The 26,007-nt window shown below is 42.1% G+C and overlaps 1 protein-coding gene across 1 annotated transcript in view; it reads right to left on the bottom strand.

Moving 5' to 3' along the window:
- Positions 1–23,973, bottom strand: part of LOC115131732 (protein PRRC2A-like) — a 51,408-nt gene extending 27,435 nt beyond the window's left edge. The window contains 7 exon segments of the mRNA XM_029663681.2: positions 2,613–2,869; positions 7,106–7,249; positions 7,394–7,487; positions 7,583–7,679; positions 8,009–8,186; positions 20,516–20,667; positions 23,677–23,973. Coding sequence (XP_029519541.2) covers positions 2,613–2,869; positions 7,106–7,249; positions 7,394–7,487; positions 7,583–7,679; positions 8,009–8,186; positions 20,516–20,630 — 885 coding nt within the window. The 5' untranslated portion in view covers positions 20,631–20,667; positions 23,677–23,973.
- Positions 23,974–26,007: the final 2,034 nt, after the last annotated feature.

Below are 26,007 nucleotides of genomic sequence, written 5' to 3'. Positions count from 1 at the left end.
AACAGTGAGATGTTCTAACACGGTTTCTGTGCCACCATTTGTATATTCTCTTGAAAATTTTCGCCAAATGGATGGAAACATACATTGCATTCGGAAAGCATTTAGATGCCTTAACAAAATGTTGAAACGGTCACGTTACAGTCTTTCTCTAAAATGGATTAAATAGAAACATTTCCTCAATCTAGACAATATACCCCACAACGACAAAGCGAAAACAGGTTGTTAGAAATTTGGGCAAATGCATTACAAATAAAAAACAGAAATACTTTATTTACATAAGTATGGAGACCCTTCGCTATGAGACTCGAAATTAAGCTCAGCTGCATCCTGTTTCCATTGATCATCTTTGAGATGTTTCTACAACTTGATCGGAGTCCACCTGTGGTAAATTCATTTGACTGGACATTTGGCACACACCTGTCTATATAGTTGACAGTGCATGTCAGAGCCACAGCCATGAGGTCAAAGGAATTGTATGTAGAGCGCCGAGACAGGATCGTGTCGAGGCACAGATCTGGGGAAGGGTACCAATACATTTGTGTAGCATTGAAGGTCCCCAAGACCACAGTGGCCTCCATTCTTAAATTGAAGTAGTAGTTTGGAGCTGCCAAGACTGTCCCTAGAGCTGTCTGCCTGGCAAAACTGAGCAATCGGGGGAAAAGGGCCTTGGTCAGGGAGGTGACCAAGAACCAGATGGTCACTCTGACAGAGCTCCAGAGTTCATTTGTGGAGATGGGAGAACCTTCCAGAAGGACAACCATCTCTGCAGCACTCAGCACTCCAATCAGGCCTTTATGGTAGAGTGGCCAGACGAAAGCCATTCCTCGAGTAAAAGGAACATGACATCCAACTTGGAGTTTGCCAAAAGGCACCTTAAGGACTCTCAGACCATGAGAAACAAGTCTGATGAAACCAAGATTGAACTCTTTGGCCTGAATGCCAAGCGTCACGTCTGGAGTAAACCAGACACCATCCTTACAGTGAAGCATGGTGGTGGCAGCATTACACTGTGGGAATGTTTTTCAGCGGCAGGGACTGGGAGACTAGTCAGGATGGAGGGAAAGATGACGTGAGCAAAGTACAGAAAGATCACAGATTAAAACCTGCTCCAGAGTGATCAGGACCACAGACTGGGGCCAAGGTTCACCTCCCAACAGGACAGCGACCCTAAGCACACAACCAAGACAACACAAGAATGGCTTCGGGACAAGTCTCAAAGTCCTTGAGTGGCCAAGCCAGAGCACAGGCTTGAACCCGAGCTAACACTTCTGGAGAGCCCTGAAAGTAGCTGTCCAATTCATCCAACCTGACAAAGTTTGAGAGGATCTGCAGAGAAGAATAGGAGAAACTCCCCAAATACAGGTGTGCCAAGCTTGTAGTGTCTTACCCAAGAAGACTCGAGTCTGTAATCAATGACAAAGGTGCGTCAACAAAGTACTAAGCAAAGGGTCTGAATACTTATGTAACTGATTTTTTAAATTTACAAAAAATTATAAACTGCTTTATCATTATAGGGTATTGTGTGAACAAAAAAACAATTTAATCTATTTTAGAATAAGGCTGTAATGTAACAAATGTAGAAAAAATCAAGGGGTCTGAAAACTTTCCGAATGCACTGTAGCTATAATAGATAGAGCCCCTGTGAGCACACATGCAGAGATTATACCAGAGCTGTGTTCGAATACCCATACTAACATACTGTATACAATCGGGGGAGTGGCACAGCAGTCTAAGGCACTGCATCTCAGTGCTAGATGTGTCACTACAAACACCCTGGTTCGAATCCAAGCTGTATCACAACCGGTCGTGATTGTGAGACGCATAGGGCAGCGGAAAATTGGCACCGCACCGTCCGGGTTTGGCCAGTGTAGGCTGTCATTGAAAATAAGAATTTGTTCTTAGACTGACTATCCTAGTTATAATACATAAACTAAATACTACATACAATTAGTTCATTTTAGAATACTGTAAACAAACTGTATCCTTTCAGTTGAGAGCGTCCCAGCGCTTTGCTTCTCTACTGGAAGTTGATGCTGTTGCTATGCAACCTCTTAGTAGGTTGTTAGCATAATAAATGATTAACTAGACATTCTACGACTTCGGGTGTGTTACTAATAAATTCAATCTGGAGTGCAAGAGTGCGCTCTGGGCATTCACATATTCAGAGCATTGTCAGATTGTCTGTTTGTAAATTTAGAGCGTTTCGCTCTGGGAGCGTTCAGAACGCAAACTGGACACTCTGGTCGAGGAGTAGGGTTGATCCGGGCGTTCTTACCTCACAACGGCAGTCAAGCACCCAAGCTAACTGGCTAACTACTTCAAGACACAATGATAGACCACCTCACACTGACCATTTTACTCACGGCTGCATATTTTCCGCAATTTTCTTCAAATCTGAAAACGTTATGAGGCCATGCCCATTTTTGGAAGAATTGCATGATGGGCCCTAAAAGCACGGAAATAGTGTCCACTGCTTGTATACGAATGTAGTATGACATCCGGGAACTTTAGACATACTAACTATATCCATACATGACTAATCAGCATTCCATATACTCAATTTACGTCACGGCTAGTATGAGTATTCAAACACAGCTCAGGAGTAGACTTACGAATGGAGGCATAATCCCTCTGTACTGGGGGAACCCAGGGCCCATGGGGGGCTGGGGCAGGCCAGGGCTGCCAGCGGGGGGATTCCTAGGCAGCCCATGGGACTGGAGGTTTTGCTGCTGCTGGAGAGGAGGGGGGCCTGCCTGGCCACCACCGGCAGCCCCCTCCATCGCCAGCACCCCGCCCGGGCCACCCTCTGCGACCCCCTCTCCGGTGGGCGCCAGGGCACGGCCCCCACCGTCCCGCCAGCTCGTCATGTCTGGGGAGAGAAAGGGAAAACGAGGAAAAAAGGTAATAAAATGGATGGGAATAGGAGCCACTTATACCAGCGTTTGTATTAATAATAGACATGCAATAGAATCATGCCACAGCGAATGTCCTAGTTATAAAAATTAGGGATGCACGATATATTGGGGAACATATCGGAATCGAACGATATTAGCTAAAAAATGCCAACAGCCCGATGTCTAGTTTAACGGCGATGTGCAAAACCGATGTCAAAGCTGATGTGCATACTAGAGGTCGACCGATTAATTGGAATGGCCGATTAATTAGGGCGGATTTCAAGTTTTCATAACAATCGGAAATCGGTATTTCTGGGTGCCAATTTTTTTTTAATACCTTTATTTAACTAGGTAAGTTAGTTAAGAACACATTCTTAATTTCAATGACGGCCTAGGAACGGTGGGTTAACTGCCTCGTTCAGGGGCAGAACGACAGATTTTCACCTTGTCAGCTCGGGGGATCCAATCTTGCAACCTTACAGTTAACTAGTCTAACGCAATAACAACCTGCCTTTCTCTCGTTGCACTCCACAAGGAGACTGCCTGTTACGCGAATGCAGTAAGCCAAGGTAAGTTGCTAGCTAGCATTAAACGTATCTTAAAAAAAACAATCAATCATAATCACTAGTTAACTACACATGGTTGATGATATTACTAGATATTATCTAGCGTGTCATGCGTTGCATATAATCTGACTGAGCATACAAGTATCAAAGTATCTGACTGAGCGGTGGTAGGCAGAAGCAGGCACGTAAACATTCTTTCAAACAGCACTTTTGTGCGTTTTGCCAGCAGCTCTTCATTGTGCGTCAAGCATTGCGCTGTTAATGACTTCAAGCCTATCAACTCCCGAGATGAGGCTCGTGAAACCGAAGTGAAATGGCTAGCTAGTTAGCGCGCGCTAACTAGAGGGACGGAAGCTATACTGTTACACTGGCAATACTAAAGTGCCTATAAGAACATCCAATAGTCAAAGGTTAATGAAATACAAATGGTATAGTGGGAAATAGTCCTATAATTCCTATAATAACTACAACCTAAAGCTTCTTACCTGGGAATATTGAAGACTCATGTTAAAAGGAACCACCAGCTTTCATATGTTCTCATATTCTGAGCAAGGAACTGAAACGTTAGCTTTCTTACATGGCACATATTGCACTTTTATTTTCTTCTTCAACACTTTGTTTTTGCATTATTTAAACCAAATTGAACACGTTTCATTATTTACTTGAAGCTTTATTGATTTTATTGATGTATTATATTAAGTTAAAATAAGTGTTCATTCAGTATTGATGTAATTGTCATTATTACAAATAAATAATGAATCGGTATCGTTTTTTTTGGATCCTCCAATAATCGGTATCGGCGTTGAAAAATCAACTTGGTGACACCCATAGAACACAACTGTGAAGAGTTTATGCAAATATTAGTGATGTAGCTCTTATCGCGGGACTGTGACAGTGTGAAATCACCCCCCCCCAGTCAGCCTATTGTGTATTGACATTCATTTTGCACGGTACATCTTTACCTAAGGATTGGGGATCAATTTAATGGGGAATCAGTCTACTCAATACCCAAGATATTTTTTCCCAACATCCTCCTCATTTATCAGACTCCAAAACATCCATGCAGTATTGTTTGTCCAAAACATCCACATAGTATTGTTTGTTCAATACACATAGGTTGACAAATGCGGCTCAATTCAGTTTCCGAGTCCCGCAATAAGAGCTATGACACTAATGTTCTCTGGGTGTCACGGAGTAGACTGATACCCCATGTCATTGATCCACAATCCATAGTTTAGTGATTTCAACAGATTTTTGTCAAATAACAAATGGTCCATTGTTGATTTTTATGTAACATTCCAACCTCATTTAGCATGATCTATTCAATTATGGCATAATTCTACTATTTGTATTCATGTGCATCACTGCCAATGACATACTTTTATTCTGAAGGCTAACTACAAAGTCGACTATTGTGGCTAATCCTGATTGTGGTTAGCTTCACCTAGATAGGTCCGACTACCATTAATCAAATAAGACCGGTTTTATAAATTAGGATTATTTTATATGACACCTAGCTATATAGTTAGCTAGCTATAGCTACTGAAACAGATTGTTCTTCCCCAAAAACATAGCAAAACGACATTGTTTGCATCCATGAGCTAGCTAGCTTTTATTTATGACCAGGACTGTAGGTGCGTGAGACAACTCTTCCAGCATCATAGCATACTTATCGATGAATCCTTGTGACATATGAAATACGAGTGATAGTGTAATCTATGTGGAATAACTACGTTAAAAAAAAGGTATGGACGCGTTAAATTATTATGTGACGTGCAGTCATATTCAGGTCCTGATTGGTCAACAAGTTTATTTGACATGTATGTTTTTTGACATGCAAAGACCCAAACGGCATTCCATAGTATGAGAAATCCTGGTTGAGAATGAAACGACTGAACAAATGGACAACGAAACACAGAAAGTAAGTGAAAGAAATAGGTTTTGATTATGCTTTACTGGTAATGGGGACATACGTATATGCTAACAAAATAACTTTTTGGTTCGTGTGGTGTGTGTGTAAGTCAGTTAACCTCTTTAAGTCGACCCTCTACTTTTTTGAACATTCTGTTAAAAATCGCGCAACATTTCAGCGCCCTGCTACTCATGCCAGGAATATAGTATATGCATTTGCTTAGTCTGTGTGGATAGAAAACACTCAGACGTTTATAAAACTGGTTAAATCACTGCTGTGGCTTTACCAGAACGGCATTTACATCGAAAAGCACAGGAAAAACTGATCACTGAAAATGGGAAAATATATCCATGCGCTACTTGAACCCATTGATAAAGGTGAACCACAATTAATTGACTGAGGTTGCAGTACCTACAGCTTCCACACGGTGTCTAGAGTCTTGTCATTTCCCTTCGAGTTTTTTCTTGGTCAAACACATGCAGGGCACCGTATCTCCTCGGGTCTAGGACCGGATATTTTCGTTGAGTTTCTAGCCGGACATTTTTCCAGACGGACAGCTAATGATCTTTACATCGCCTCCTGATGAATTTTATCGCTTATTAACGTTTACTAATACCTAAAGTTGCATTACAAACGTATTTGAAGTGTTTTGTGAAAGTTTATCGTCCACTTTTTGAATTTTAAAAAATGACGTTACGTTTTGAAACAATGTTTTTTTCGTTTATCACACAGTCTACATATAACGATATCTAGGCTTTATATGGACCGATTTAATCGAAATAAAGACCCAAATAGTGTTTATGGGACATCTAGGAGTGCCAACAAAGAAGATGGTGAAAGGTAATGAATGTTTTCTATTTTATTGTGCGGTTTGTGTAACGCCGAAATGCTAATTATTTTGTTTACGTCCCCTGTGGGTCTTTTGGGGTGTTACATGCTATCAGATAATAGCTTCTCATGCTTTCGCCGAAAAGCATTTTAAAAATCTGACTTGTTGCCTGGATTCACAACGAGTGTAGCTTTAATTCGATACCCTGCATGTGTATTTTAATGAACTTTTGAGTTTTAACTAATACTATTAGCATTTAGCGTAGCGCATTTGCATTTCCAGAGCTCTAGTTGGGACGCAAGCGTCCCGAGTAGAAGCAACAGGTTAAGAACAAATTCTTATTTACAATGACGGCCAATTGTGCACCACCCTTTGGGACTTCCAATCACAGCCGGATGTGACACAGACTGGATTCGAACCAGGGACTGTAGTGGCGCCTCTTGCACTGAGATGCAGTGCCTTAGACCGCTGCGTCCATGTGTGTTAAGCATTCTAGTACAGTTAAATAGTTAAAAGGCCGCTAAAAATTCAAATATCGGTTATCGGTATCAGTTTTTTTGAGGAGGCAAAAAATATATATCGGATATCGGTATCGGCCAAAAACATCATGACGATGCATCACTAATAAAACTGTTCCCAGAATTCCTTTTTTCTCTCCTCTCAGTTGGAGGATTCTCAGTATCAGGTGTGAATAAGCAGGGAGTTAATCCTCCAACTGGCAATCCTACAACTGGTATTTCTGGAAAATGTGGAAATTTTAGGACAGTTACCGGAATTTTGCAATCATGGTCGTTAAAATAAGCTCTTGCTCTGAACGCTGCTTCTTCTGTTCTGTCGGCAACCCTCTTCACTGTACGTGTGGTCTACAATAAACAATACAAAGAGGAGATTTAACGTTACTCACTCGGGGGGCGGAGGCTTGGTCCGGGCCCATACAACTGATCTGCAGTGCCCTGTTCCCTGCCAGCTTTTTCCTGGTCGCCAGCCGCCTGCAGGGTGGGAAATTCCTCGCGAGAGAATGGCGACCGTTGGTTTGATCCCTTTCCACCTGTATGGTGTGAGAGAGAGGAGGGGTTACTCAACGTCAAATCTCCAAACGTGAGTTAATTAGGCAATTGATGCGGCAGTCAAGTCTGCTGCAAAGTACCATAGGAGAGGGAAGTGACAGACAGATGTAAAGTATGATACTCACCATCTCCTTGTGCTCCATGTGTAACACTGGCCTGAGCCCAGGACCTTGCCCCTGCGGCCTGGGCTGAAACCGTGGCCGGAACCGGAGGTGGAACCTGAGAGACACACAAAATAGCACAACATTAAGCACCATTGGCAGGATGGAACCATTTTGTGTTTCGGTTTACATTGGCATCGAATTGGTGTGTACCTCTGGAGTTGGCGGGGTTCTCGGGCGGGTCGGTGCAGGCGTCTGTGAAACCACAGGCTGCTGCGACTCCAGCTGCGGTGCTGACAATACATCGGTACTGAGAGATGGAGAGAGAGGAAGAGAGAGAAAAAGGAGAGAAACACAAGAAGTGGTAAGTGTCAGATGCACCAGTCAGTCAGACAGGCAATTGCGCCAATTACCCAGCTAGTAGGGGCCTATTAGTGATGTTCCACAGCATTATTGCTGCTATTTCTTGAGATAAGATAGCATCTGCGCATTCAAATCACTAGTAGATGTGCTAGTCAATTCTTCTTCTTTTTTTACTGCAGATAACATAGTGAAGATTAAAGCGAACACTGACAAGGATTTAGTATATTCAAATCTATGGAGCGCCTCATGGGTAGCATGTCAGGGGGGCCTCCTCACCTCTTTGGGTCTGCTGGTTCCTGCTTGCTTGCCCATCCTGTGCCGTCTTTTGGAACGAGCGAGACGTTGGGATCGTTGCCTTTGTTCTCTGCCTTCAGACTGGGCAGGCTGGCAGGGGGTGGCATGCGCCGCGCAGAGGCAACTTTACCAAGAGACTGAAGGCCATGGCGGGGGGGAACTGATTAGGGGGAGGAAGAGAGGAGGGAGATGAGGTCATTAGCAGAAAGACCACAGTAACTTGAGACCACTGAGAATCAAATGGAGGGGAGAGGGGGACATGAGAACGACAGTGGTGATCGCCGACACAATATGTAGGAATTCGATAGAGATGCCGTAAGAACTGCTTTACAACACGAGTTGACTTATGCTGGGTTATAATTAATAGGGACGGCATTTGAAATGATTTCGGTATTCAAATAATGTCACAATATTTTTTCCTGGATATCTGGATAGTCATGTTTTAAAGGGATTTTTTTTGGAGAGATACTTCAAATAGAGACTTGCTCGCGCTGGCTTGAGAGAGCCGGTGAGCTGCGCTCCTCTTATTTCAGCAGAATGTGGGGGAGGGGCGAGAGAGGAGCATGGGCCCGGCGAGTGTGATCGTCTATACCTGTGGCATGGAGGGAGAGAGAAAGTAAACAGACTTATGACAAACGTGTTGCTGCCATAGGTTGTCTCTCATACCATCTGGTAGTGCTTGTCTTGATTGCATCAAACTGCTGTAAAGATGCTAGCTAGCTAGCTAAGTTAGGCAGCTAGCTAGCTAAAGTAGCACGGCTGATTGAGGATATTTTGTGGCACTACCCGTCCAATGTCTATAACAACTCTATTCATATGAAACACTAGCCTACTCCTCACTTAGCAAACTTAATTCTGTAACTTTAATTACATTTTGCATTGATAAAAAAGATGTCCCATTTCACTTGCTACACATGGAGCCTCTGACTGTAGCGCTGCTTTGATTGACCGACGTTGACAATAAGCTACACATGTAGGCTACCATAGGGCGCATTCACAAAACCTGTCATAAAACAGTTGTATTGAAAATGGCAAATGTAAATGGTGCATCTTTTTCTTTTTTTTTACTAGGCAAGTCAGTTAAGAACAAATTCTTATTTTCAATGACGGCCTAGGAACAGTGGGTTAACTGCCTGTTCAGGGGCAGAACGACAGATTTGTACCTTGTCAGCTCGGGGATTCGAACTTGAAACCTTTCGGTTACTAGTCCAACACTCTAACCACTAGGCTACCCTGCCGCCCCAATCCTTGTGGACTATATAGCAATGTCACATAAATAATAGTGTTCTATTACTTGGGAGAGTATACACAAACGTATGTTTGGATATTCAAATAATTGTGCCCATCACTAAAATGTAGCAGTTGCCTTCAACTGCATAGAAGATTTTAGTTTTTGTTTCCTCGAGGCCAGTAGAAAGAAATTGTGCTCAAGCAATGTTGGAAATGCTGCAGCCATTTTACACGGGCACCTTCTGTAAAAAGTGAGTCTACTGAATATCAATTAGCAGTAAAAATAAAAAAAATTGCAGTATATATATATATTTTAAATACTGAAAAATCACATTTAAATAAGTAGTCAGACCCTTTACCTATTTCTTGGTTGAATCATCTTTGGCGGTGTTAATAGCCTCGAGTTTTCAAGATCTGTCAGGTTGGATAGGGACCTACCCTGCAGAGCTATTTTCAGCTCTCTCCAGACATGTTTGATCGTGTTCGAGTTCGGGCTCTGGCTGGGCCACTCAAGGACATTCAGAGACTTGTCCCAAAGTCATTCCTGCGTTGTCTTGGCTGTGTACTTAGGGTCGTTGTCCTGTTGGAAGCTGAACCATTGCCCAGTCTGAGGTCCTGAGCACCCTGGAGAAGGTTTTCATCAAGGATCTCTGGGTATCTCCGTTTATCTTTCCCTCAATCCTGACTAGTCTCCCAGTCCCTGGAAAACATTCCCACAGAATGACGCTGCCACCACCATGCTTCACCGTAGGGTTGGTGCCAGGTTCCCTCCAGATGTGACGCTTGGCATTCAGGCCAAAGAGTTCAAGCTCGGGTTTCATCAAACCAGAGAATCTTGGTTCCCATGGTCTGACAGAGTGACTACACCGCTCGCCGTGCATTGCAAAATAAATGTAGAAGTCTATGTTATTCAATTATTGCACCCACACAGCTCGCGAGCGCCTGTGTTGCCAAGGACAAAAATAGAAGTCAGTTCTATTTCGGATGCAGATTGCGCTGCAATTCCTGCCTCTCTGCATCTCCTCATTTGTTTATAGAAGCAGGTACCCACGTGTGTGACTGAAAGACGAACGAGGTCAGTGGCGGTAATGAAAGTTGCCAATCGCATTATAAAGTCAAGAGAAGAAAAGGCCTGGAAGAAAGAGAGATGACTAGAAACGATTCAGTTGACCGTTTTGTGTGTGGATCAATTGTTGGAGTAGAGGACCTTTTGCATTTCAGGTAAAATAACAACTCAATGTTTATATCCCAGGACAAATTAGCTAGCAACAGCAAGCTAGCTAAATAAGACAAATTAGCAAGCAAGTGCAAGCTAGCTAAATTGCCATACATGTTTAATGCTTTTCGACATGTCCCCAAATTAATATAATTGGTTTATTGTTTGTTTTGATATTTTAACCTGCGTGTCGTGATTGCTTTTGGTGTGGGGGGACAAAATACGTTTATGCATGATGGCGCATGAGCGCAGCCGGTTTGGGTTCCGTGTAAGAGTCTTTAGGTGCATTTTGGAAAACTCCAAGTAGGCGGTCATGTGCCTTTTACTGAGGAGTTGCTTCAATCTGGCCACTCGACCATAAAGGCCTGAATGGGGGAGTGCTGCAGAGATGGTAGTCCATCTGGAAGGTTCTCCCATCTCCACAGAGGAACTCGGGAGCTCTGTCAAAGTGACCATCGGGTTCTTGGTCATCTCCCTGACCAAGGCCCATCTCCCCCGATTGCTTATTTTGGCCCAGGCGGTCAGCTCTAGGAAGGGTCTTGAGCTGTGTTCGAATACTCATACTAACCACACTAACTGTACTATTGTGGCGTAAATTGAGTATGATTATTGGTCATAGCATGGATATCGTTAGTATGCCAAAAGTTCCCGGACGTCGTACTAAATTCGCCAAAATACACAAAGTATATAAGCATTGGACACTATTCCTGTGCTTTTAGAGCCAATAATGCAAATGGTCATGACCTCATAACGTTATCAGATTTGCGGAAAATATGCAGCCGAAGTCCGACAAGAGTGTATACAAATTAAATGAACTAATTATGACAAAAGAAAATATGTTGATCAATGTAATAAAGTAATGACTTTTCAAATAAGTTACGTTACACGTTACATTGTCTGTCAATTTGTTAGCTACAGCAATATGTAGCAGTAAGTTAGCTAGCATTAGTTGGCTACTAATAGATTGTTGAACTTGCCAGTATATTAACCATATGCTATGTAACTATTTATTGACTTGATTATTCACGTAATTCTTATCTAAGTGGTAAAGTCATTGTGCTTTCTCAGTGGACATTGTTCATTCTGGCTATATACTCCGACTTCAGAGCACCCTCGTCTGACGTGTACCTGTGCCAGTGCACAGAATAACTGATCAATTTACGAACGCACAACACCCGTTGAATATGGCCGGTGAGTAAACGTCGGCAAAAATTTGTCATTAAATTGCTGCCAGTGTAACGGATGTGAAATGGCTAGCTAGTTAGCGGTGCGCGCTAGTGGCGTTTCAATCGGTGACGTCACTTGCTCTGAGACCTTGAAGTAGTGGTTCCCCTTGCTTTGCAAGGGCCGCGGCTTTTGTGGAGCGATGGGTAACGATGCTTCGTGGGTGACTGTTGTTGATGTGTGCAGAGGGTCCCTGGTTCGCGCCCGGGTATGGGCGAGGGGACGGTCTAAAGTTATACTGTTACATTGATGCTGTTGACCCGGATCACTGGTTGCTGCGGAAAAGGAGGAGGTCAAAAGGGGGGTGAGTGTAACGGATGTGAAATGGCTAGCTAGTTAGCGGTGCGCGCTAGTGGCGTTTCAATCGGTGACGTCACTTGCTCTGAGAACTTGAAGTAGTGGTTCCCCTTGCTCTGCAAGGGCCGTGGCTTTTGTGGAGCGATGGGTAACGATGCTTCGTGGGTGACTGTTGTTGATGTGTGCAGAGGGTCCCTGGTTCACGCCCGGTATGGGCGAGGGGACGGTCTAAAGTTATACTGTTACACCAGCAGCACAATTACAGTCACCAACACGCTGGATAACATGAAAACAGCCTAACCAGCTCTGCTAGGGTGAGTTATCTCATTTGTTTCCTGGAATCTGTTAGCAAGTTAGCTTGGGTGCCGTTGTGTTGATCAGAGCGTTCTGACCTCACTACACCTTGGCCAGAGCGTCCAGTGTGCACTCTCAACGCTCCGTGAGCAAAACGCTGGCACTCTAGATTGAATTTACGAACACACCCGAAATTGTAAGATATCTAGCTATTAATTGGTTAAGCTAACAAGCTAGCTAGAAGTTGCATAGAAACGGCATCAACTTACGGTAGACAGACGAAGCGCTGGTATGAAAACTGAAAGGATACTGTTCGTTTACAGTGTACTAAAATGAAATAATAGTACATAGTATAAGTATATACTCATTAAGTATGGAGTAAACAGTATGTTTGTATGGGTATTCGAACACAGCTTTGGTGGTTCCAAACTTCTTCCATTTAAGAATGATGGATGCCACTGTGTTCTTGGGGACCTTCAATCCTTCATACATTTTTTGGTACCCTTCCCTAGATCTGTGCCTTGACACAATCCTGTCTCAGAACTCTAAGGACAATTCCCTTGACCCCATGGCCTGTTTTTTGCTCTAACAAACACTGTCAACAGTGGGACCTTATATAGACAGGTGTGTGCCTTTCCAAATCATGTCCAATTAATTTAATTTACCACAGATGGACTCCAATCAAGTTGTGGAAACAGGATGCACCTGAGCTCAATTGAGTCTCATAGCAATCTGAATTCTTATGTAAATAAGGTATTTGTTTTCTTAAGTTAAATACATTTGAAAATGTCTAAAACCCTGTTATCGCTTTATCATTATCGAGTAGTATGTAGATTGAAGAGTTGTTTTTTTACTCCATTTTAGAATAAGGTTGTAACGTAACAAAATGTGAAAAAGGGGAAGGTATCTAAATATGTTTCGAATGCTCTGTATATACAAAAGTATGTTGAGACCCCTTCAAATTAGTGGATTCGGCTATTTCAGCCACACCCATTGCTGACCGGTGTATAAAATCTTACACAACTATGCAATCTCCATAGACAAACAATGCCAGTAAAATGGCCTTGCTGAAAAGCCCAGTGACTTTTAAAGTGGCACCGTCATATGACGCAACCTTTCCAACAAGTCAATTCGTCAACTTTCTGCCCCGATAGTTGACCGGGGCAGCTCTAAGTGTTGGGGAATAATCAGTATTAGTTGGTAACATAGGTAAGATGTTTTATATTCATCATATGTTTGTAAGTTACTTCTCATCAGAATGTTATTTTTGTATAATACTGTGGCGGGGTTGCAGTATCTGTTCTATGTCAAGACTAAGTTGCTTGGGCCGGAGAAAGGGGAGAGGTCAAGCATCTCTTGGCTCCACAATGTCTGTGTGCCAGTCAGTGTGTCTCTGATCTTGTCAAGATAGGATGGATTTGATATATGCCTGTTGATATGGAGGATTGGTTTATGGTTCTGAGTTTGAGAAAGGAAACAAAGCTGAACGATTTATTATGTCTATGCTGTCTGACTATGTGTGTTTTTTGCTATTAAAGGATCTCAGTTGAAATGTGTAAGGGACTCTCAGAGAATTCATTGATAGACACTGAATTGATCTGAGAGTCACAGGGTTGTGATAGACCTCATATAATTAAAGATGGACTTTGATAACTAACTCTGACTTGTGTGTGTGGTTTGATCTCATGATTTGGTAAATAGAGGAAATTTCCACGACATTTGGCGACGAGGAGGGGATGTGAATCTTCACTCGGTGACCGTTCCTACGATCTAGGTAAATAAATCGTGCACGAGGGATCCCCTAAACTTGGGATCTCAGGGAAACCACACTTCGGGAACGAAGCAGATGGACCAACCTTTGATCTTAAAGGAAGCGAGCCGAGTGGATACCACATCTCGAACTGAGTTTTTTTTAAAGAAAAAGGTGAGCGAACCACACACAGATTTGAAGTCGAGTTTTTTAATTATGCCTGTTAGGTATACTCTGAGCGTGAATTCCTTTGTAAGGAAGGCACCTTGGCGGCGTAAGCAGGGCCGAGTCAGAGGAGAGTAATCTGGGGGTTTTGTGGACTCAAAAGATACTCTGCACTGTCCAGTAAGCAGTGACAAAGAGCCCTCCTGACACTGAATTGATCACAGTGGGGATTTGGTGAGGTCTGTCGGGGTGAGGGGCCAGGGGACTGTGTGTTCTAGGTGAAACACGGCACTTGGTGAAGCCCTATTGGAAGAAGGACCTCATTCTGTGCGTCTGTGTGATTTGTCTAAATGACCCTCAGATGTGGTGAATTCCAATTATTTTAAATGTGCTAGCCAGGTGTGCCCTGGGTTACTCTGTGTACTCTGAGTATTTTGTTATGGGATCGCTAGGTAATAGTTGTGTGAGCGGGGTAGGGTTGACTCTGTGTGGGCAAACCTTTTTATGTTCTGATGTTCTGTGTGGACGTCTGACCAGTTCTGTGTGAACATCTGACCAATCTTGTGTGGGTGATCCTTAAAGTTCTGTGTGAGTACCTAAGATTTCTTAAGTTTTATATGGATTCTGTGAATTATTTGAAATTATGATAAATTGTATGTGTGTATAATCAATTACTAGAGATTTGATAAAGTAAATGCTGAGAATGATTAGATACAATTTAAACCATCCATTCATAGACGGTTTTGAGTTGGTATCTTAAATGGATAATTTGATAAAAATGAAGTTTTTAAGCACTATTAAAATAATATACAAAATCTGGGAAATTGAGCTCTAGAAAGTGATTAGTGTGTCCACTTTTGGTTATCTTACCCTAACGATGTAACTATAAAACACATATTGGATTATCTCCGTCTGGGTGAAACATTTGAAATTTAACTGTCCTTAACCTGCCACGCTGTCCTTAGCGTCTGCCACGCTGATCCTTAACCTCTTAAGTCGACCCTCTACTTTTTTGAACATTCTGTTAAAAATCGCGCAACATTTCAGCGCCCTGCTACTCATGCCAGGAATATAGTAGGGTCTTTTGGGGTGTTACATGCTATCAGATAATAACTTCTCATGCTTTCGCCGAAAAGCATTTTAAAAATCTGACTTGTTGCCTGGATTCACAACGAGTGTAGCTTTAATTCGATACCCTGCATGTGTATTTTAATGAACTTTTGAGTTTTAACTAATACTATTAGCATTTAGCGTAGCGCATTTGCATTTCCAGAGCTCTAGTTGGGACGCAAGCGTCCCGAGTAGAAGCAAGAGGTTAAGAAAAGGATAAGCTTGAGAGCAGGCATATTTATTAGAAATCGCTAACGTTGCGTTATGGTAATGAGCTTGAGGCTGTAGTCACGATCCCGCATGCGGCGTACTATGAGGTTAACAAGTTTATCTTTAAAATGGTGTAAAATACTTGTATGTTTGAGGAATTTTAATTATGAGATTTCTGTTTGAATTTGGCGCCCTGCACTTTCACTGGCTGTTGTCATATCGATCCCATTAGCGGGATTCAAGCCATAAGAAGATTTTATTTATTTTATTTCACCTTTATTTAACCAGGTAGGCTAGTTGAGAACAAGTTCTCATTTGCAACTGCGACCTGGCCAAGATAAAGCATAGCAGTGTGAACAGACAACAACACAGATTTACACATGGATTAAACAATTAACAAGTCAATAACACAGTAGAGAAAAAAAAGAGAGTCTATATACATTGTGTGCAAAAGGCATGAGGAGGTAGGCGAATAATTAAAATTAAAATTTTGCAGATTAACACTGGAGTGATAAATGATCGGATGGTCATGTACAGGTAGAGATATTGGTGTGCAAAAGAGCAGAAAGGTAAATAAATATAAACAGTATGGGGAAGAGGTAGGTAAAATTGGGTGGGCTATTTACCGATAGACTATGTAAAGCTGCAGCGATCGAGTAGCTGCTCAGATAGCATATGTTTGAAGTTGGTGAGGGAAATAAAAGTCTCCAACTTCAGCGATTTTTGCAATTCGTTCCAGTCACAGGCAGCAGAGAACTGGAACGAAAGGCGGCCAAATGAGGTGTTGGCTTTAGGGATGATCAGTGAGATACACCTGCTGGAGCACGTGCTACGGGTGGGTGTTGCAATCGTGACCAGTGAACTGAGATAAGGCGGAGCTTTACCTAGCATGGACTTGTAGATGACCTGGAGCCAGTGGGTCTGGCGACGAATATGTAGCAAGGGCCAGCCGACTAGAACATACAGGTCTCAGTGGTGGGTGGTATAAGGTGCTTTAGTAACAAAACGGATAGCACTGTGATAAACTGCATCCAGTTTGCTGAGTAGAGTGTTGGAAGCTATATTGTAGATGACATAGCCGAAGTCGAGGATCGGTAGGATAATCAATTTGGCGGCATGAGTGAAGGAGGCTTTGTTGCGGAATAGAAAGCTGACTATATTTTATTTTAGATTGGAGATGTTTGATATGAGTCTGGAAGGAGAGTTTACAGTCTAGCCAGACACCTAGGTACTTATAGATGTCCACATATTCTAGGTCGGAACCATCCAGGGTGGTGATGCTAGTCGGGCGTGCGTGTGCAGGCAACGAACGGTTGAAAAGCATGCGTTTGGTTTTACTAGCGTTTAAGAGCAGTTGGCGGCCACGGAAGGAGTGTTGTATGGCATTGAAGCCCGTTTGGAGGTTAGATAGCATAGTGTCCAAGGACGGGCCGGAAGTATACAGAATGGCGTCGATTGCGTAGAGGTGGATCAGGGAATCGTCCGCAGCAAGAGCAACATCATTGATATATACAGAGAAAAGAGTCGGCCCGAGAATTGAACCCTGTGGCACCCCCATAGAGACTGCCAGAGGACCGGAAAGCATGCCCTCCAATTTGACACACTGAACTCTGTCTGCAAAGTAGTTGGTGAACCAGGCAAGGCAGTCATCAGAAAAACTGCGGCTACTGAGTCTGCCGATAAGAATATGGTGATTGACAGAGTCAAAAGCCTTGGCAAGGTCGATGAAGACGGCTGCACAGTAATGTCTTTTATCGATGGCGGTTATGATATCGTTTAGTACCTTGAGCGTGGCTGAGGCGCAACCGTGACCGGCTCGGAAACCAGATTGCACAGCGGAGAAGGTACGGTGGGATTCGAGATGGTCAGTGACCTGGTTGTTGACTTGGCTTTCGAAGACCTTAGATAGGCAGGGCAGGATGGATATAGGTCTGTAACAGTTTGGGTCCAGGGTGTCTCCCCCTTTGAAGAGGGGGATGACTGCGGCAGCTTTCCAATCCTTGGGGATCTCAGACGATATGAAAGAGAGGTTGAACAGGCTGGTAATAGGGGTTGCGACAATGGCGGCGGATAGTTTCAGAAATAGCTGATTTGTACGGGTCCAGGTTTTGCAGCTCTTTCAGAACATCTGCTATCTGGATTTGGGTAAAGGAGAACCTGGAGAGGCTTGGGCAAGTAGCTGCGGGGGGGGCGGAGCTGTTGGCCGAGGTTGGAGAAGCCAGGAGGAAGGCATGGCCAGCCGTTGAGAAATGCTTGTTGAAGTTTTCGATAATCATGGATTTATCGGTGGTGACCGTGTTACCGAGCCTCAGTGCAGTGGGCAGCTGGGAGGTGCTCTTGTTCTCCATGGACTTCACAGTGTCCCAGAACTTAACACAACACTGCATAGAACAGGTCATTTTCTCATACACTGAACAAAAATATTAACGCAACATGTAAAGGGTTGGTCCCATGTTTCATGAGCTGAAGGGAAAAAAATCCCCTACGTTTTTATTAGCACAAAAAGCTCTCTCAAATTCTGTGTAAAAATGTGTTTATATCCCTGTTCGTGAGCATTTCTCCTTTGCCAGATAATCCATCCACCTGACAGGTGTGGCATATCATGAAGCTGATTAACCCATAAGAGTCTAAGCCCCGTCTAAGCCGGGAGACAGGTTCTAAGAAACTATAGTGCATCCGATAAGTATTCAAACCCCTTGACTTTTTCAACATTTTGTTACATTACAGCCTTATTATAAAATTTACTAAATACAAAATTTTCCTCAATCTACACACAATACCTTGTAATGACGAAGCGAAAACTGTCTGTTAGTTTTTTATTATTGAATTAACAACATTTTGAACAGAAATACCTTACATAAGTATTTAGACCTTTTGCTAAGAGACTCGAAAATTGAGCTCAGGTGCATCACATTTTCATTGATCATCCTTGAGACTTTTCTACAACTTCATTGGAGTTTACCTGAGGTAAATTCAATTGATTGTACATGATTTGGAAAGGCACACACTTGTCTAAGTTCCCATAGCTGACAGTGCATGTCAGTGCAAAAACCAAGCCATGAAGTCTAAGTAATTGTCCGTAGAGCTCCGATAAAGGATTTTGTTGGGGCACAGATCTGGGGAATGGTACCAAAAAAATGTTTGCAGCATTGAAGGTCTTAAGAACACAATGGCCTCCATCATTCTTAAAAGGAAGACGTTTTGAACCACCAAGAATCTTCCTCAAGCTGGCCGCCTGGCCAAACTGAGCAATCGGGGGACAAGGGCCTTGGTCAGGGAGGTGACCAAAAACCCAATGGTCACTCTGACAGAGCGCCAGAGATGGTTGTCCTTCTGGAAGGTTCGCTCATCTCTGCAGCACTCCACCAATCAGGCCTTTATGGTAGAATGGCCAGACGGAGCCACTCGTCAGTAAGAGGCACATAACACCCAGCTTGGAGTTTACCAAAAAGGCACCTAAAGGACTAACGGACCATGAGAAACAAGATTCTATTGTCTGATGAAACCAAGATTGAACTCTTTGGCCTGAATGCCAAGCATCCTGTCTGGAGGAAACATGGCACCATCCCTACGGTGAAGTATGGTGGTGGCTGCATCATGCTGTGGCGATGTTTTTCACCGGCAGGGACTGGGAGAGTAGTCAGGGTTGAGAGAAAGATGAATGGGGCAAAGTACAGAGAGATCCTTAATGAAGTCCTGAGCGCTCTGGAGCAGGTTCTTAGACTGGGGACGAAGGTTCACCTTCCAACAGGACAACGACCCTAAGCACACAGCCAAGAGATGGCTTTGTGACAAGTCTCTGAATGGCATTGTGTGGCCCAGCCAGAGCTGACTTGAACCCAATCAGAGAGACCTGAAAATAACTGTGCACCAATGATCTGCACCCAACCTGACTTATAGCATCATACCCAAGAAGTCTTGAGGCTGTAATCACTGCCAAAGGTGCTTCAACAAAGTACCGGGCAAAGGGTATGAATAATTACGTAAATGTGATGTTTAAGTTATTTTATTTAATTTTTAGTTGCAAAATAAATCTGAAACTGTTTTTGCTTTCGCATTATAGGGTATTGTGTGTAGATTGATGGGGGGGAACTATCTAATCCATTTTAGAATAAGGCTGGAAGCTAACAAAATATGAAAAAAGTAATGGGGTCTGAATGTTGTTTCAAGGTCATACCAAGGATCATTTTGCTATTTGATTTAGAATTTTAAGACCCGTTGAAGTATAAAAAAAAATATATAACAATTATTTGACAAAAAAATGTTTTGGGGCCCACCTGCTATTAGCCCACACAAATCAAGTGAACAACAGATTCACTACATGGAACAGATCACAAAAGTCCCAAAACAAATCAAAAGGAAGTTTGTTTTGAAGTGTCTGTCATACGAGAGATCAGGAAACTTTTTTTGTTGTTGATGTATTTAACCCCTTATTTTTTGGCACTAAACTGTCTCCATATATACTGCCATACAATTTTTCATAGGCGGATGTGGAGGAAAGTTTGATTTCAGAGTGGATATCGACCTTAGGGTTAAACAGCATGATCATTACACGGGTGTGCTGGGGACAATAAAATGCCACTCTTAAATGTGCAGTTGTCACACAACACAATGCCACACGTCTCAAGAATCTGTTTTCTTTTAAATCAATAACAGAGTTTACGTGATCAAAGGGGGAAAAAATTATGTAGGCATTCATATGTAATGGGGCACAATAACTCCAATTATTGTGAAGGATGTATTTGATGCAACGTGTAAAAAAAAGTGGACTAGGTGTGCATGCACAACCAAGTCGGCCCATAGATCTTATATTGACAAAATTAGTGCATAATATTATAACTTGTATCAACAAGAACAATCAAACTATGATCAGAACACGACGGTCCGATCGGGACACCTCCCATCAACACCTGACATTGTTCGACTTTTAAAAAGGGAGGCTTTGCACTATCCACACACAGAAAACTTGGACAACGGAAACGAGAATACTCACCAACAGGCTTTTGTGCTTCAAGGCTCTTTCCTTTGTAGGTATCAAACAGGTTGAGAGACGCATACTTGGATTTGCCATCCTTCCCCTTTGCAGTTTGCCCAGAGCGCTCTGACATTGCGCTGTCCGCTCATTGAGTATGGTGAGCCCTGAGACTGGGAGAGAGAGAAAGAAATGGAGACATTTGAAGCAGCACTGTACGTGAAGGTAAATTTGGTGTTGAGTTCACACAGGTATCTAAACAAAACACGTCCAGATATCCAGTCTTTGGTTTGCAGTGTGTGCGTGACAAAGTTTGTAGTGTGGACAGAGAGGGAGAAGACCATGCTCAGGACAGGTCAGTAGCATTACAGAGACCTGTGTGTGTGAGCAGAGCTAGTACATTGCCATAAACATGTCAACACAGGAAATACTGTACCGAGAGAATAATACAATCCATGGCACAGTTGCCATGGTGATGCATTATAAATGATGTTCAGTTCTACTAGGTTTGCCTTGAGAGGGGTTGCCTCCATGGCAACACCAGGGTTGAGCCAATTTTACTGCTCACCAATACAATCCACTGGGTTGACATCTGTCCAATTCAAAGATTTGGTGACAGCTAGAGGTGTTATGCGTATGTATACTGAACAAAAATATATAACACTCAAAACTTTCAAAGATTTTACTGAGTTCATAGAAGGAAATCAGTCAATTGAAATAAATAAATTAGGCCCTAATCTACAGATTTTTCAAGAGGAGCAGTCATGGGTGGGCAAGGGGGGGCATAGGCCCACCCACTGGGGAGCCAGGCCCAGAATCAATTTTAAAAATCACACAAAATGGCTTTATTACAGACAGAAATATTCCTCAGCACCCCCCCACCCACTTCTCAGATGATCCCGCAGGTGAAGTAGACAGATGTGGAGGTCCAGGGCTGGCGTGAATACACGTGGTCTGCAGTTGTGAGGCTGGTTGGACATAACATAATTTTAGATCATTTTGTATTGAGGCAACTTATGGTAGAGAAATTAACAAATTATCTGGCAACAGCTCTGGTGGGCATTCCTGCAGTAAGCATGCCAATTGCATGCTCCCTCAAAACTTGAGACATCTGTGGCATTGTGTTGTGTCACAAAACTGCACATTTTTGAGAGGCCTTTTATTGTCCCCAGCACAAGGTGTCCCTGGGTTAAGATCATACCGTTTAATCAGTTTCTTGATATGCCACATCTGTCAGGTGGATTCATTATCTTGGCAAAGGAGAAATACTCACTAACATGGATGTAAACAACTTCGTGCACACAATTTGAGAGAGATGTAACATTTCTGGGGTATTTTATTTTACCTCATTAAAACATGGGACCAACACCTTACATGTTGCGATTTATTATATTTTAGTTTGGTACAAACCCTGTCAAACATTACAAAAACAATCTCAGTCTTGTAGGCAGTGCCATCTTGTTAGAGGTAAATGTTGCCCTCAATGTCATTTAACAAGATGGAGATCAATTGGAAGATGCACAATGAGTTGAGGAATATCAAATTAATATATGCTTATCGGAGGTCCTCTGTAGCTCAGGTGGTAGAGCATGGTATTTGCAATGCCATGATAGTTATGTGTTCTTTCATAGTTGATGTCTTCACTAGTATTCTAGTAAAATAAAATGTAAAACCCCTGGAATGAGTAAGTGTATCCAAACTTTTGTGTGTGTGAGATATATATACATATATATATACACACACATAATATATATAGTGATCCTGCCCATTTTCTGGCAAGATTGTCAGAGCTCAACATTTCAGTAAAATTTTCTGGCAAGATTGAAATAAACAGTAACTGTTTATGCTGTAACTCTAATGTTGAGCTCTGACAAGCTTGCCAGAAAATGGGCAGCATGACTATACTGTGATTTCATGTAGTTATATCAAGAGAGAAGGAGCAGTGACAAGCCTTGACACAGTTATGGTCCATGGCAAGTACACAGCATAAACAGTGTCATGTTAGATGGGTATTCAATAGTGCACTACAAACCACAAGAGCAATTGACAAGATAACTTGACACATTTAAAGAGTGCAACAATAAAGACAGGAAGGCACCCATCAATAACTATGCCAGATGATGAATCAAGAATGTTTTCAATGCACGATTGTATTTAGTGAAGATTGCCTTAATGATTTAAATATACTTTAAAGTCATACTATTGTCTCAAAAACTACCAAATAGCAGTGAACCTCGTGTGCCTCAATAGCCCAATGAGATTAGAAAATTAGGTCGTGGGATGGCCGGCAAATTGCATGTTGTGCGGGGATTAACAGGGCAGCTATGGAAGCCATCGCTACAATACACCAGGAAAGGGCCTTTAACACAGAAAGGAGTTCAGGACCAGCCACAGCCTGTCATCATCAGCATCATAACCGCTAACACAGTACACTCAACGGCAATGGTCAAACAAACACACATGCCAAGAATACGCTTTAAAAAAACGGTTGTTAGCACATATAATTCACTGTAGCCAACGTTAGCTCAGTGAACAGCGAGCTAGGTAGTTAATGCGGCCTCCATATTCACGTTGGGGGGGGGGGCTGCGATGTTTCGTAATGCATATCCAGTTGGTGAAATTAATTTAGTTGTATTCCTCGTGGAATCAGTGGATACGTCAATCATAACTCACATTTAATGCGATAATAAGGATCGTATAAAGCCCAAATACTAGGAACTAGGCGATTTGGCAAATTATTTCATTAAGATAACAAAACAAAATGGCGGTGCGGGTAGGCCCATCTTTAGAACAAACCGGTGAGCAATGAATCTAGCTAGTTAGCTAACGTTACTTGCGTTGACGATACGAACATTGAACATTCACCCACGTTGTGAAAACACAATTGGCTGTTGTGTAACCAGATTATTGTATAACTATCGAATCGAAAATAGTAACCTAGCCATCTCCAATATATCTTCCTACAACTCGTCCTGTTAAGAACCAAACCAGACAGAAATTGAGCAGATTGTTAACCAACACTATTCTCGCTAGCGAGTGACTGTTAACCGACGCTAACATTAGCTAGCTAACTAAGGTTACCTCATTAGCAAACATCTATTGCGGTTGCCATCGTTACATATCAACTATAATATAACTAGCTTTTTTTTTTACATCAGGAAATACAATATGTAGCTACTAACCTGGTCTTGTCCCGACTTGTCTCGAGGTTGTACGGCAGAATAATGTAATCACGTTAGCTTACTACACTAGCTTATTGCTCACGCTGGTGCTATAAAGTAACGTTTACCCTAGCTTGCTCGCTGAAACTACAAATGTATTTATATTATAAAACCAGAGAGCGGATACTGTAGATTGACGTGTGTAAAGCGGGTTACTTGTACTCCTTTTTCTTTTTCCACAAAACAAAATAAAAATATTACAGGAGAACTTGATCCGTCACTACAAGAGCCGTCAACGGCTACTACAGACCGTAGTGCAGAGGGGGGCGGAGGGCACGCAAAGAGGGCGGGGTCAGATTAAAATAATGAGTTCCGAATCCGCATTTTGGCCTATCAGATCTAAAATGTTGGATTATTTTCAATTTGCATGGATTTAAATCACGCCCTGTACCCTACATTGTCATGTCGTGGAAACATTTACGTAATGTATTTGTAGCAGTTCATCCAGTGAACAGTCAGTCTACTGTTGCCGCGTTCAAAACAACTGGGAACTCGGGAAAAATGTGGTCAGACGAGGGAAACTAATTTTGAATGGTCATCCCAACTCGAATTTCCAACTGGGGATCTCGGACCACTTTCGAGAACTTCGACTGTCGTACTTGAATGATCACTGATTTAACCTCATATTTTTCCTGAGTTCCCAGTTGTTTTGAACGCACTGTTTATCGTGTCACACTGTCTGGCTGCTATTTATGAACACTAAAACAAAATCAAGTGTGTGTTTTTCATTCTCACTATAATGCAATTCAATAGTTTATGGTTTATCCCTCTTGATCATCTCTCATGCATGACCATATATTTAAAGGAGAAGTTCACCCATGTTTACATGTTCAATCTTTCTGTGCTTGTAGCTGATCACCCAAACAGTTTTTAAATATTTTGTTTCATTACAGAACAAAATGGTTGTCACATTGCCATTGATTACAATGCATTATGAAAATGTGTCTAAAACATGTTAGAATACGCTCCAAAACACTCCAAACCTATTGTTGATTGATGTGTTGTGAGTTGGCTTTGAGTGTTTTGTAGCGGTTTTTAACATGTTTTTTAGACCAGAAGTTCAACCTGTTAAACTCTGAGCGGAGTTTAAGTGGTACCCACTCTGTCAATTTTGGTCAGAGGCCGTAAATCACCAGCTATGGTTAGTGGTGTAAAGTAATTAAGTAAAAATACATTAAAGTACCGCTTAAATCGTTATTTTTTATCTGTACTTCTTTTACTTTTACTCCACTACATTCCTAAAAAAATAATGTACTTTTCTCGTTGCATTTTGAATGCTTAGCAGGCACGAAAATTATCCAATTCACACACCTATCAAGATAACATCCCTGGTCATCCCTACTGCCTCTGATCTGTCGGATTTACTAAACATAAATGCTTCGTTTGTAAATTATGTCAGTGTTGTAAACAAACACAAGAAAATCATGCTGTCTGGTTTGCTTAATATAAGGAAAGTGAAATGATTCATACTTTTACTTTTGATACTTAAGTATATTTTAGCAATTACATTTACTTTTGATACTTAAGTATGTTTAAAAGCAAATACTTTTAGATTTTTACTCAAGTAGTATTTTACTTGGTGGCTTTCACTTATACTTGAGTCATTTTCTATTAAAGGTATCTTTACTAATGTATGACAATTGAGTACTTTTTCCACCAGTGGCAATGGTCATGTTCAATTTAGATCAAGTCACCAAAAGTGTAAACATTTTGTATGCATGGAAAGGGTACACCCTGGTGGTCATCGTAATGCAACATGTTTCTTTTCCATCCACATTTAATGTGTCATTACCTTGAATTTATCCTCCATGTGCGTCATTCATTTATTTCACTTGTTTCCAGTAGGAAAATACATTGTAAAAGAAGTTTGAAGTTTCTTTGCCTGTCTGTGTGTTGTAATTTCTTTTTGAAAGCCCCGGTCACTAGTGTCATTTTAAAATGTAAAGCTTAAAAATCAGTTCAGCCATTTTCGCAGTGAGGTACTACCAGTGTTTTATATCTTAACTAGATGACTATCAAGGGGTGCTGTGCTGAAGCCACCATACCTAAATCTTTGCACTCCCTCACTATTGTAAAAAATATTTTGAAAGCTATAGAAATGCATTTATTAATCAAACCAAGCAGTTGCCATACCAAGCTGTGATGCAGCCAGTCGATGCTCTCAATGGTGCAGCTGTAGAACTTTTTGAGGATCTGAAGGCCCATACCAAATCTTTTCAGCCTCCTGAGGAGGAAGAGGCATTGTCGTGCCTTCTTCACTACTGTGTGTTGGTGTGTGTGGACCATGTTAAT

This window comes from Oncorhynchus nerka, linkage group LG7 (genome assembly GCF_034236695.1).
Source record: "Oncorhynchus nerka isolate Pitt River linkage group LG7, Oner_Uvic_2.0, whole genome shotgun sequence".
In the NCBI taxonomy this organism is placed as follows: Eukaryota; Metazoa; Chordata; class Actinopteri; order Salmoniformes; family Salmonidae; genus Oncorhynchus; species Oncorhynchus nerka.
This window is presented reverse-complemented; position numbering and strand designations above follow the sequence as displayed.